Below are 14,034 nucleotides of genomic sequence, written 5' to 3'. Positions count from 1 at the left end.
CAGATCCATTTGGTACAATGTTGAGTTCAGGTCCTGAATATCTTTGTTAATTTTCTGTCTTGATGATCTGATACTTCCAGTGGAGTATTGAGGTCTTCCACTCTTTTTGTGTAGGAGTCTAAGTCTCTTTGTAGGTCTCTAAGAACTTGCTTTATGAATCTGGGTGCTTCTCCTGTGTTGGGTGCATATATATTTAGTATAGTTAGGTCTTGTTGAATTGAATCCTTTATCATTACGTAATGTCCTTTTTTTGTCATTTTTTTTTTTATCTTTGTTGGCTCAAAGTCTATTTTGTCTGAAGTTAGGATTGTAACCACTCCTTTTTTTCTGATTCCCATTTGCTTGGTAGATTTCCCTCCATCCCTTTATTTTGAGCCTATGTGTGTCTTTATGTGTGATACAGGTCTCTTGAAGACAGCATACCATTGGGTCTTATTTTTTTTTTTTTAATCCAACTTGACACTCTGTGCCTTTTAAGTGGGGCATTTAGCCCATTTACATTCAAGATTAGTGGTATGTGTGGATTTGATCCTGTCATGTTGTTGTTAGCCGGTTACTATGCTGGCTTGTTTGTGTGGTTGCTTTATAGTGTCCCTGGTCTGTGTATTTAAGTGTGTTTAGTAGCAGTTCTTCTTTTCTATATTTTGTGCTGCTTTCAAGGTCTCTTGTAAGGCAGGTCTGGTAGTCATAAACTCAACGTTTGCTTATCTGAAAAGGATCTTATTTCTCCTTTGCTTAGGAAGTTAAGTTTGGCTGGATATGAAATTCTTGGTTGAAGATTTTTTTCTTTAAGAATGTTGAATATAGGCCCCCTGTCTCTTCTGACTTGTAGCTGAGAGGTCTGATGTTAGCTTTATGAGGTTCCCTTTGTAGGTGACCTGCCCTTTCTCTCTGTTAAAGCTACCTTTAACATTTTTTCTTTCATTTCAATCTTGGAAAATCTGATGATTACATGTCTTGGGGGTTGATCTTCTTGTGTAGAATTTTGCAGGGGTTCTCTGTATTTCCTGAATTTGACTGCTGACCTCTCTATCAAGGGTGGGAAAGTTTTCATGGATACTACCCTGAAGTATTTTTTCAAGTTGTTTGTTTACTCCCCATCCTTTTCAGGGAAGCCAGTGATTCATAGGTTTGACTTCTTTACAGAATCCCACATTTCTCAGAGGTTTGTTCATTCCTTTTTCTTTATTTTTGTCGGTCTTAATTCAGAAAGCCAGTCTTCAAGTTCTGAGATTCTTTCCTCAGCTTGATCTATTCTGTTAATACTTGTGATTGCCTTGTGAAATTCTTATAGTGTGTTTTTTTAGCCTTGTTAGATCTGTTAGGTTCTTTTTTATACTGGGTATTTCATTTTTCAGCTCCTATATTGTTCTATTGTGATTCTTAGTTTCCTTGGATTGGGTTTTGCCTGTCTCCTGAATCTTGATGACCTTTGTTCCTATCCATATTTTTTTTTTTTTTTGAGACAGAGTCTTGCTCTTTCGCCCAGGCTGGAGTACAATGGCGCAATCTGCTCACTGCAACCTTCACCTCCTGGGTTCAAGTGATCCTCCTGCTTCAGCCTCCTAAGTAGCTGGGATTACAGGTACCCGCCATCATGCCTAGCTGATTTTCGTATTTTTGTGGAGATGGTGTTTCACTGTGTTGGCCAGGCTGGTCTTGAACTCCTGACCTCAGATGACCCTCCCTCCTCAGCCTCCCAAAGTGCTGGGATTACAGGCCCTATTCATATTATGAATTCTATTTCTGTCATTTCAACCAGCTCAGCCTGGTTAAGAACCCTTATTAAAGAACTTATGTGGTCATTTCAAGACATATGACACTCTGGTCATTTGAGTTACTGGAACTCTTGCATTGGTTCTTTCTTTTCTCTGAGTGTGGGTGTTCCTTTAACTGCAGTGTAATTTGAGTAATTAATGGACTTCTTGATGTTTTCATAGGACGGAAGCTTTGTGCAAGGTCTTTATTTGTTGCTGACTTCTTTTGTTTAATTTCATGGGGATGGGTATGTTAGCAATATGGTTTGGCTCTGTGTCCCCACCCAAATCTCACTTTGAATTGTAATCCCCATAATCCTCACGTGTCAAGGATGGGACCAGGTGGAGGTAATTGGATCATGGGGGTGGTTTCCCCCATGCTGTTCTCGTGATAGTGAGTGAATCTCTTGAGACCTAATGGTTTTATAAGTGTCTGGTATTTTCCCTGCTGGCACTCACTCTGTCCTGCCACTCTGTGAAGAAGGTACCTGTTTCTCCTATGCCTTCTGCCATGATTGTAAGTTTCCTGAGGGCTCTCCAGCCATGTGGAACTGTGAGTCAATTAAACCTCTTTCCTTTATAAGTTACCCTGTCTCAGGTATTTCTTCATAGCAGTGTGCGAATGGACTAATACAGCAGTGTATTTTTGGTGTTGAAGCTTTGGGATGTGATCCAGTACATGGTGCTTAAGTGCATTGGTCAGTTGATAGGTTCTTCCTTGGTCATGTGGTTTCTTCACAGTTGTAACCTTGCTCCCTCTCAATGCTCTCAAAGTGTGGGCTCCTCTCCCACTGCTTTTGGATTGTGGCTTGACACTCCCAGGTTGCCCCCTGCAGCTCTGGGGTGATGTTTCTCCCCAACTTGGAGCCAGTAGAGGAAGGGACTTTAGCAGTGGCATCACAGGATGAAGGGTCTGTGCTGTGGGCCCAAGCTGGGGGTTCCCTGTCTGTTGATGAGCAGGGGGTGGGTGGGACACATGGGAGACAGACTGGCCTTGTCTCCTTGGGTTGACTGCAGTTTGTCGAAGGTATGGATAAGGTACTGTGGGTCTTGGTTCCTTTGTTAGTCTGAGGGTAGCAAGTACTATTCCATGGCAGAGGTAGTGGCAGAGAGGTTTTTGGTTACCCCTAGGGACTCCACCTCCAAGAAATGTGGAACCCCTGTTACCGAGGGTGTTCAGTCACTGGGATGGGGTGGCTGCACTGCTGGCATGAGCTTCGGGTTCTGCTTGTTGGGGAGCAGGGAGTTGAAGGCTCACAGGGAGGAGAGGTTGGTCTCCTCTCTGTATAGTAGCTGTGATGTACTGTAAGTTTGAGTTTAGCCCTTAGGCTCTTTCTGTCCTCCCCTAGTCCAAGGGTAGGAGGAATAGCACTATTACTGTGGCAGTGGCCAAGGGGCTGTCATATGCCTTTGGGAGCCTCTTCCCAGGGAAACTCCGTGTCACTACCAGTGGGTATGCTCAGCCATGGCTAGGGCGACTGTTCTGCATTCATGAGCCATGGGCCCTGCCTAGTGAAGAGTGGGGTGGGGGTTCTAGGGAGGAGGGGCTGCACTCCTGTCTGTATGGTGGCTGTGGTGTGCTAAAAAAATTACTAAAAAACCAGTTGATAGATTTTTAAGTACATATTATATTTTAAAAATTATATAGTAAGATACATGCACTGATAAATTAAGTGTATTATTTAATGTTCCTTTTGATACACATATAAGAAACTATTATCTCAGAAGGGGTAGACATAAAAGAAATCTTTGCCCGGGCGCGGTGACTCACGCCTGTAATCCCAGCACTTTGGGAGGCCGAGGTGGGTGGATCACAAGGTCAGGAGATCGAGACCATCCTGGCCAACACGGTGAAACCCTGTCTCTACTAAAAATACAAAAATATTAGCTGGGTGTGGTGGCAGACGCCTGTAGTCCCAGCTACTGGGGAGGCTGAGGCAGGAGAATGGCGTGAACCCAGGAGGTGGAGCTTGTAGTGAACTGAACCGAGATTGTGCCAGTACACTCCAGCCTGGGCTACAGAGCGAGACTCTGTCTCAAAAAAAAAAAAAAAAAAAAAAAAAAGTAATCTTTTAGGCCAGGTTTGGTGGCTCACACCTGTAATCCCAACATTTTGGGAGGCTGAGGCGGGCGGGTCACCTGAGATGAGGAGTTCAAGACCAGTCTGGCCAACATGGTAAAACCCCATCTCTACAAAAATACAAAAATTAGCCAGGCATGGTGACTGTAATCCCAGCTACTCGGGAGGCTGAGGTGGGAGAATCACTTGAACCTGGGAGCCGGAGATTGCAGTGAGCCAAGATCATGCCATTGCACTCTAGCATGGGCAACAGAGTGAGACTCCATCTTGAAAAAAAAAAAAAAGTCTTTATTTTTGTACTTCAGATCGTTTCAAAAACCTACAAAATACAGGGAGAGAGCTTCTTTTTAAATTATAATTAAAAAATGTTTTTAGAGGCAGGGTCTTGCTCTGTTTCCCAGGCTGGAGTACAGTGGCATGATCATAGCTCACTGCAGCCTTGAATTCCTGGGCTCAAGCAGTCCTTCCACCTCAGCCTCCTGAGTAGCTGAGACTACAGGTGTGTGCCACCATACCTGGTTAGCTTTTTCATTTTTTGTGGAAATAGGGTCTTGCTGTGCTGCCCAGGCTGTTCTCAAACTTGTAAGCTCAAGCAGTCCTCTCACCTTGGCCCCCCGAAGTGCTGAGATTACAAGTGTGAGCCACTGCACTTGGCTGAGGAACTGCTTTAAAAAATTAATTTTTGTGGGTACATAGTGGGTCTATATATTTACGGGGTACATGAGATATTTGATACAGGCATGCAGTGTGTAATAATCACATCGTGGAAAGTGGGGTATTCATCCCCTCAAGCATTTATCCTTTGAATTATAATCCAGTTACACTCTTTTAGTTATTTGAAACTATACAATTAAATTATAGTCAGCCTGTTGTGTTCCCCAGTACTTTGTCTTATTCATTCTTTCCATTTTTTTTGTATTTTTATCCTTTTATTTGTTACTATTTATTTATTTATTATACTTTAAGTTCTGGGATACATGTGCAAAATGTGCAGGTTTGTTACATAGGTATATACATGTGCCATGGTGGTTTGCTGCACCCATTCTTTCCATTTTTTTGTACCCATGAACTATCCCCACTTACCCCCTACTCCCCTGCTACCCTTACTAGACTTTGGTGACTATCCTTCTACTTTCTCTGAGTTCAATTTTCGTGGTATTTAGCTACCACAAGTAAGTAAGACCACGTGATGTTTGTCTTTCTGTGCCTGGCTTATTTCATTTACATAATGACCTCCAGTTCCATCCATGTTAGTGCAAATGACAGGATCTCATTTTTTTTTAAATGGCTGAATAGCAAGCATTTCATTGTGTATATGTACATTTTCTTTATCCATTCATCTGGTGATGGCCACTTACTTCCACATCTTGGCTGTTTTGAACAGTGCTGCAACAAACATGAGAGTACAAATCTTTTTGATATTCTGATTTCTTTTCTTTTGTGTATATACCCAGCAGTGGGTTTGCTGGATCATATGATAGCTTTATTTTTTTTTTTTTTGAGGAACCTCTAAACTGTTCTCCATATTGGTTATACTAATTTACATTCCCACCAACAATGTACCAGGGTTCCATTTTTTTCCACATCCTCTCCAGCATTTGTTAATTGCCTGTGTTTTAGATAAAAACCGTTTTAACTGGGGTGAGATGATAGCTTATTTTAGTTTTGATTTGCATTTCTCTGATGATCAGTAATGTTGAGCACCTTTTCATATGCCTGTTTGCCATTTGTATGTCTTCTCTTGAGAAGTGTTTTTTTAATATTTTTTGCCCATTTTAAAATTGGTTTATGAGATTTTTTTCCTATTGAATTGTTTTAGCTCCTTATTAATGGTTATTAATCCCTTTTCAGATGGGTAGTTTGCAAATATTTTCTCCCATTCTGTTGTTTGTCTCTTTACTTTGTTGATTGTTTCCTTTGCTGTGCAGAAGTTTTTTTTTTTTTTTTTAACTTGATGTGATCCCATTTGTCCAGTTTTGCATCGTTGCCTGTGCTTATGGGGTATATTACTCAAGAAATTTTTTGCCCAGACCAATGTCCTGGAGATTTTCCCAAAGTTTTCTTGTAGCAGTTTCGTAGTTTGAGGTCTTAGATTTAAGTCATTAATCCATTTTGATTTGAGGTTTGTATATGGTGAGAGAAAGTCAAATTTCATTCTTCTGCATATGGATACCCAGTTTCCCCAGCACCATTTATTGAAGAGACTGTCTTTTCCCCGGTGCATGTTCCTGGCACCTTTGCTGAAAATGAGATCACTGCAGGTGTATGGATTTTTTTCTGGGTTCTTTATTATGTTCCATTGATCTGTGTGTCTGTTTTTATGCCAGTATCATGCTGTTTGAGTTACTATAGTTCTATAGTATAACTTTAAGTCAGGTAATGTGATTCCTACAGTTGTGTTCTTTTCGCTCAGGATAACCTTGGGTATTCTAGGTTTTTTTGTGGTTCCGTATATATTTTAGGATTTTTTCCCCCCTATTTCTGTGAAGAATGTCATTGGTATTTTGATAGGGATTGTATTGAATCTATAGATTGCTTTGGATAGTATGTACATTTTAATAACATTGAGTCTTCCAATTCATGAACATGGAGTATCTTTCTGTTTTTTGGTGTCTTCTTCAATTTCTTTCATCAGTGTTTTCATTGTAGAGATCTTTCACTTCTTTGGTTAATTCCTAGGTATTTAATTTTACTTCTGTCTACTGTAAATGGAATTACCTTTTTTTTTTTTTTTTAGATTGTTCACTGTTAGCATATAGAAATGCAACTGGTTTTTGTGTGTTGATTTTGTATCCTGCAACTTTACTGAATTTGTTTATCAGTTCTAATAGTTTTTGGTGGAGTCTTTAGGTTTTTCTAAATATAAGATCATATTATCTGCAAACAAGGATAATTTGACTTCTTCCTTTCCAGTTATTTCTTTCTCATGTCTGACTGCTCTAAGTAGGACTTCCAGTACGTACTCTTTTGAATAACAGTGGTGAAAGCAGGTATCCATTTCATGTTCCAGATCTTAAAGGAAAGGCTTTCAGTTTTTCCACATTCAGTATGATACTAGCTGTTTGTCTGTCGTATATGGCTTTTATTATGTTGAGGTATGTTCCTTCTATGCGCAATAGTTGAGGGTTTTTATCATGAAGGGATGTTGAATTTTGTTAAATGCTTTTTCAGCATGCATTGGAATGATTGCGTGATTTTTATTTGTTTTGTTGTACAATATCACATTGATTGATTTGCATATTGTTAAACCATCCATGCATCCCTGGGGTAAGTCACACTTGGTCATGATGAATGATCTTTTTAATGTAATGTTGAAAATGTTGAACATGTTCAGTTTGCTAGTATTTTGCTGAAGATTTTTGCATCAATGTTTATCAAAGATAATGGCTTGTATTTTTGTTTTTATGATGTGTCTTTGTCTGATTTTGTTATCAGGTTAATACTGGCCTCACAGAATGATTTTGGAAGTATTCCCCCCTCCTCTGTTTTTGGAATAGTTTGAGTAGGATTGGTACTAGTTCTTTTTTAAACGTTTGTTAAATTTAGCAGCGAAGCCTTCAGGACCTGAGCTTTTCTTTACTGGAAGACTTTTTATTATGGCTTTGATCTTGTTACTTGTTATTGGTGTGTGCAGGGTTTGGATTTCTTTATGGTTCAATTTTGATAGGTTGTATGTGTCTTGGAATTTATCCATTCTCTCTAGATTTTCCAATTTATTGGCATATAGTTTCTCATAGTAGCCACCAACGATCCTTTGAATTTCTATGGTATCAGTTGTAGTGTCTCCTTTTTCATCTCTAATTTTATTTATTTGGGTCTTCTCTCTTTTCTTGGAGAGCTTCTTAATCTGAGGTTGAAGATGGAGTCTGTGAACATGAAGAAAATATATGTTGAATGTCATACACGTGCATTTTTTGGGGGATAGGTCCATAGGTTTTCTCAGATTCTTAGGGGAGCCGATGAGTCTCTCAGAAAGGGATGAGTCAGAAGTCTCAATTTCTTCCTCCTTCTTTCCCTGGCCTGCCCTTTTTTTTCCCCCTCTTTCTGTCTTTTTCTCTCAAAAATCCTTGATTAAAACACTGTTACCTCATGGAATCCAATTGTGTGTAATTTCTCCTGCAAGTTTGGATTGTTTTGTCATCTATTGAGTGTCTTGGGAAGCAGTTAGACATAGTAAGCCATAGTAGTAGTATAGTTACCTGATTAAGAATTCTGGCTTCGTCACTTAAATTAATGTGAGGCTTTGGGGTATAATTTAATTTAGCTAAACCTGTTTCCTCCTCTGTAAAATGAAGATAATAGTAGTACTTGTAATATAAAATTGCTTCAGTGATTAAATTAAGTATATGTAAATCACTTGGTGCAATGCTTGGCATATAGTATATCATGAATGTTAGATGCTGGCGCAATTGTTATTATCACTGCTGTTATTTTTGTCAGTAGTAAGTAGAGCCCTATATTTTAAAACTCTCTACTAGTTAACCAGCCTCTATGAATTTTTTTTTTTTTTTTTTTTTTAAAAGAGAGATTTAAGGTCTCACTGTGTTGGCTGGTCTGTTCTCAAACTCCTGGGCTCAAGTGATACTGCTACCTCAGCCTCCTGAGTGGTTAGGACTACATGTGTATAATACTGTGCCTGGGTAGCCTCTGTTATTTGATGTGTCTTGTCTACCTTTCTTCACAAAGTAGGCAATTATTGCCATTAGTTTATGCACATTTTTTCTATAGGCATATTTTTTCTCCTTTTTGTTTTTCTTATGATAATCATATCTTACATTATTTGGGCACTTACTATTTGCTAGCTGCATGTCAAACACTGTGAACGTTGGAGCAGAAATTGAAAGATTGAGTTCTAGTTTCAGTTTTGTCATTCTTTTGACTTTTGTCAAGAAATTCAGTCTGAGCCTCAGTTTTGTCATCTACAAAATAGGAATAATAATATTTGTCCTGTCTTTACAGCTTGTTGTGATGATTAAATGATAACTATGTTTTCAAAAATCCTTTATAAAATATATTTTCTGCCCTTCTGGAATCTTTGTAAATAAAAGCCTTGGATAGAGCAGTCACACGTAATGACAGAAACAGTTTAACCCCAAAGCATTATTGCCCATTGTACATTATAAGCAAGGATGGTAAAATGTTATTTATGATTTTAATTACTTATGATTATGAATGCTATACATATATACCACATTTTATGGATGTGTGATAAATTCATAAATAGCTGGGGATAAGTGGCAATAGTTTTGATAATTTCATAAGATTAGAGTCTGGATTCACAGGAAGCTGCTAGTCCTTTGCTGATCAATGTAGAAAAAAGCTTTGGGAAGGAAGTATAATTTAGGAAACTTCCTAAGTTAATTTTAATTTTGAATGGTATATAGAAAGAAATGAGGTGGTCTGGAATATCTGGTAAAGAGCTGTCAGCACTGAGCCTCGGCCAACAGTCTAATGGTAAACCAGCAGTGTAATTGTAGAGCTGTAACTAGAAGATGGTCTCCTGTGGCAATGTAACCTTGAACAACTCAGCCTCTGAACCTCAATTTATTAATCTGTAAAGTGGAGGTAATAATACACACTTTAAGAAGTGTATGAAGCAGGTCAAGAGATATGTTAAGTTGATTTATAATATACAGTTATTCCTCAGTATCCACGGGGGATTGGTTTCATGATCTCTATATTAGTCCATTTTTATACTGCTGTAAAGAACTGCCTGAGACTGGGTAATTTATGAAGCAAAGAGGTTTAATTGACTCACAGTTCAGCATGGTTGTGGAGGCCTCAGGAAACTCATACAATCATGGCAGAAGGCAAAGAGGAACCAAGGCACCTTCTTCACAAGGTGGCGGGAAGAACTGCCCAGCGAAGCGAGGAAGATCACCTTATGAAACCATCAGATCTTGTGAGAACTCACTATCATGAGAACAGTATGGGGGAAACCGCCCCCATGATTCAGTTACCTCCACCTGGTCTCTCCCTTTACACGTGGGGATTATGGAGATATAATTCAAGATGAGATTTGGGTGGGGACAGAAAGCCTAACCATATCAATCTCCCATGGATATAAAAATCTTTGGATGTTCAAGTCCCTTATATAAAATGGTGTAGTATTTGCATATAACCTATGCATATCCTCCCATAGACTTTAAACAATCTTTAGATTGCTTATAATACCTAATGCAATGTAAATGTTATGTGTAAGTAGTTGTTATACTGTATTGTTTGGAGAATAATGATAGGAAAAAAGTCCATACATGTTCAGTACAGATGCTTTTTATTTCTGGAGTAGTTTTGGTTTGTAGTTGATTGAATCTTTATACAAAAATCCAATCGCTGGAAGCCCTTTTATTTATTTATTTTCATGTTTTATTTTACTTCACCAGAGTACTGCAGTGGACTGTAAAATAACATCATCTACGACTGGAGATAAACACTTTGATAAAAGTCCCACTAAAACAAGGCATCCTCGGAAGATTGATCTGAGAGCTCGATATTGGGCATTTCTTTTTGACAATCTTCGCCGAGCAGTAGATGAAATCTATGTAACTTGCGAATCAGATCAGAGTGTGGTCGAATGTAAGGTAAGGTTTGCTTTGAGGCTTTGTAATCCATTTGAATTCAGATTCTGGAATTTTTGCTACATCTGACTTGATCTTTTTTTGCTCTGTTGCCCAGGCTGGAGTGTAGTGGCACGATCTTGGCTCACTACAACCTCTGCCTCCCAGGTTCAAGTGATTCTCCTGCCTTAGCCTCCTGAGTAGCTGGGATTACAGGCACATGCCGCCACACCCGGCTTATTTTTGTATTTTTAGTAGAGACGGGGTTTCACTGTGTTAGTCAAGCTGGTCTCGAACTCCTGACCTTAAGTGATCCACCCACCTCGGCCTCCCAAAGTGCTGGGATTATAGGCGTGAGCCACCGTGCCTGGCCCTGACTGGATCATTTATCTCACTTTTTCTAGTTTTAATAAATTCTGTATGCTTTTTATTTAATTACCTCTTATGAAAAGTTGTTCTTTTGATCACACTAACATCAGCATTATGCTTCAGGTTTTCTTGATTTTGCAGATTTTATTTTGGCATCACCTAATTATATATTTTATATTCTGTGAAGGATTTGGTAGACAGCTGTCTTGATGCATAGTTCTGGGCAGGGAATCAAAAGGTTGGATACACATCCAGTATTATTTTAAAAATTCTTATCTGTATTCTCCATTGTTGCTGTAGATGGCACTAGTGAGATTTCACATTCTTTGGTTTCATGTTTAATGTCTAATTGGACATTACTCCCTTTCCATTGAGATACTTATCACTCTCCTAATTCACTTTGGTTAGGGAAAAGTGAGATTGATGGCTAACCATAAACAATCCTGGGTGGGATTGGGATGTCATTGTAAGGTGTGTTTTCTAATTTTAAATAATCTTGTGTTCGTAATAGGATATTAAGCAGACACATGGTGTAGAGTGTCTCTATCTAAAAAGCCTGGCCTTTTAGTAAGTAGAGACTGTATACCATATTACTTTTTACTGAATAAACCTATTTTGAGGAAAACCAGAGGGATACATGTTTATAGAAATATTAAAGGGATAACTTCTGTTTTTATGGTGAATATGGTTGAAAACCCTGGAATTCATTATTTAACCTTTGAAATATATGAGGGGTTAAAGAAGAGTTACGTATTGAGACAGCAGCTATGTTTTCTCTTAAATTGGAAACAGTCAAAATATGTTTTAGACTAGCTAAAAATATTGGTTATCAAAAGCAGGTTTCAAAATGAACATTAGTTGAAACCATCTAAATATATGTTGTGTGGTTGTTATACTTAAATATTGTTACTATCAGCATGTAAAAACTTTTTTTTTTTTTTTTTTTTTTTTTTTTTGAGGCAGGTCTTTTTCTGTTACCCAGGCTAGAGTGTGGGGGTACAAACATGGCTCACTGAGGCCTTGACCTTCTGGGCTCAAGCAATCTTCCTCCCTCAGCCTCCTGAGTAGCTGGGACCACAGACATATGCCACCATGCCTGGCTAATTTTTAAAAAATTTTTGTAGCGATGAGGCCGCACTATGTTGCCCAGGTTAGTCTTGAACTCCTGGGCTTAAGCAATCCTCCTACCTCAGCATTCCGAAGCTGTGGGATTATAGGCATGAGCCACCATGCCCAGCCACTTTTTATGTTTAAAGAAAAATATTTTTAAGTTTAAAAATCATACTCTTGGAGTATAATGAGTCAGTATGTTGTAGTAGAAGACACTACTGGACTTAGTTTTCTGTTATGCTTTGTAAACTGAGCATTTGGGCTTAGAATAGCTCTAGATTACCCCTAGAGATTAATCAAAGCAGCAGTTTCTTTTTTTTTTTTTTAATTAAAAATAACAAATGACTGATTGAAATCAAATTTGCTTGAAAATATATATACTTCTTTAGAGTAAAGTGAGATTGACCAATTGCAATTACGTCTTTTTGTGATAAGCAGAAACTCTTGCACCTTTCTCTGACACGATTGTGTTTTAGGAAGCTAGAATTGGCCACAAGAAAGTGTGGATTTTATTTCTGGTTCTGTCACTTATTCCAAGCTTTATAAAAGCTTAATAGCAATAGAAATTTTTTGTGTAAGTTGTAGATTAAAAGAATGGAGAAAGTTTTGACAAAGTGAGAGGAATAGAGATGTGTTTTCCATTCTTTGTACTGTGCCAAGATGCTCAAAGGCTTATGCTGAGAAATCTAGGAGTTTAAAAGGTATTTTTATATTCAACTCTTCTCCTTATCCAAGACTTACAGGTAGTGATGTATAAAAGATACAATTTAACGTTTGGTCTAAGCACATGCTGGGTATATACTAACTAGTTTTCTTGTTTTGTTTTGCTTTATTCTCATTATTAAGGCACTGCCATCCATGATCTCATTTGGTTAGTATCTTTATGAGATACATGACTCAATAATTTTTCCTCATTTTGTAAGTGGATTCAGCCATTGTTTTGTTAATGCATTGAAAGATTTATTCCTATTTGTGATTTTTATGTTTTAACCTTAGTTAAAATAATCACAGTTCAGTTCTGTGTCTCATACGTAAAATGCAGTTAATAACACATTAGGCAGGCGGATCACGAGGTCAGGAGATCGAGACCATCCTGGCTAACACGGTGAAACCCCATCTCTACTAAAAAATACAAAAAATTAGCCGGGCGCGGTGGCAGGCGCCTGTAGTCCCAGCTACTCGGAGGCTGAGGCAGGAGAATGGCGTGAACCCGGGAGGCGGAGCTTGCATTGAGCCGAGATGGCGCCATCGCACTCCAGCCTGGGCGACAAAGCGAGACTCCGTCTCAAAAACAACAACAACAACAAAAAAAACACATTATGTAATTCACATAAGTATAGCGTGATGTGAAAAGTATCTTTCCTGTTTGCCAGGGATTTCTGAGTACATGCTAACTTTGTAATCAAAAGAAGCTACGTTCCTGATTTTTTGAGTTTGAAAGTTGTGCCTGTTTATGACATCGGCTACTTTACTACATAAATTGCTAAGAACTGACATTGCAGCAAAACTCTACTCTAAGCATTACCCCTACATTTTCCTTGCTCTCTTGCAAGGTAGGCTAGAGTGGGTTGGGGGAATTGCTTTTTGGAGTGTGCTTAGTTAATGAAGTGATGGCCATTCCCTCATTTGTTCTCACAAAATTTTGAGGTAAGGGTTGAAAGAGTTGGTTGTGAAATTTGTGGGTGTGGCTGCTGGAAGGGGATATTGGCATCTTCTTCTCTGGTTGAATGTTTGTTGTGTGGACTGATTTTGGTGTCTCTGAAATGTATTGAGAGAGTTTGGAGAAAACATGCTGGGAATACATTTTATTTTCCTTTCCTTGTTTCCCATTTCAATCTGGAGGGAACTAGATGTGTGTCTCTGGAGGCTTGGGGGCTCCTTTGGATAAAGAGACTGGCACCTGCATCTGGCTTAGAGATTTCATAGCACAGTAGACTTGCCGGAGTAACCTGTGCCAGCTGGGCTTGAAGACTCTAGGATAGTTCTCAGTGATCAAGTAAAGAAGACCTGAGTGTATCTAATGATCTATTTGAGGGAAGGAGCATAGGCATAGATGAAGGTGTTAGAGTCATAGGAGCTTCCTCTGGGGACACTTGGCTAGGTGAGTATATGTAAAACTCTGATGGAGTTGGGCCCCAGTGTCTCTTATTCTCATATTTGT

At 38.8% G+C, this 14,034-nt stretch overlaps 1 protein-coding gene across 24 annotated transcripts in view; it reads left to right on the top strand.

Moving 5' to 3' along the window:
- SCAPER (S-phase cyclin A associated protein in the ER) overlaps nt 1-14,034 on the top strand; it is a 557,109-nt gene that overhangs the window by 48,984 nt on the left and 494,091 nt on the right. For 22 of the 24 annotated variants that reach the window (XM_005560160.5, XM_065548231.2, XM_073996464.1 and 19 more), the window contains one exon: nt 10,221-10,418. In XM_005560160.5, the coding sequence (XP_005560217.3) occupies nt 10,221-10,418 (198 nt within the window). Of the gene's footprint in view, nt 1-1,469; nt 1,586-10,220; nt 10,419-14,034 lie in introns of all 24 variants that reach the window. The other 2 variants (XM_073996466.1, XM_065548235.2) reach the window with 1 other exon arrangement.

Source organism: Macaca fascicularis, chromosome 7, assembly GCF_037993035.2.
Source record: "Macaca fascicularis isolate 582-1 chromosome 7, T2T-MFA8v1.1".
Classification (NCBI taxonomy): domain Eukaryota; kingdom Metazoa; phylum Chordata; class Mammalia; order Primates; family Cercopithecidae; genus Macaca; species Macaca fascicularis.
Note: the sequence above shows the minus strand (reverse complement) of the source record. Positions and strands in the feature narration are given on the sequence as shown.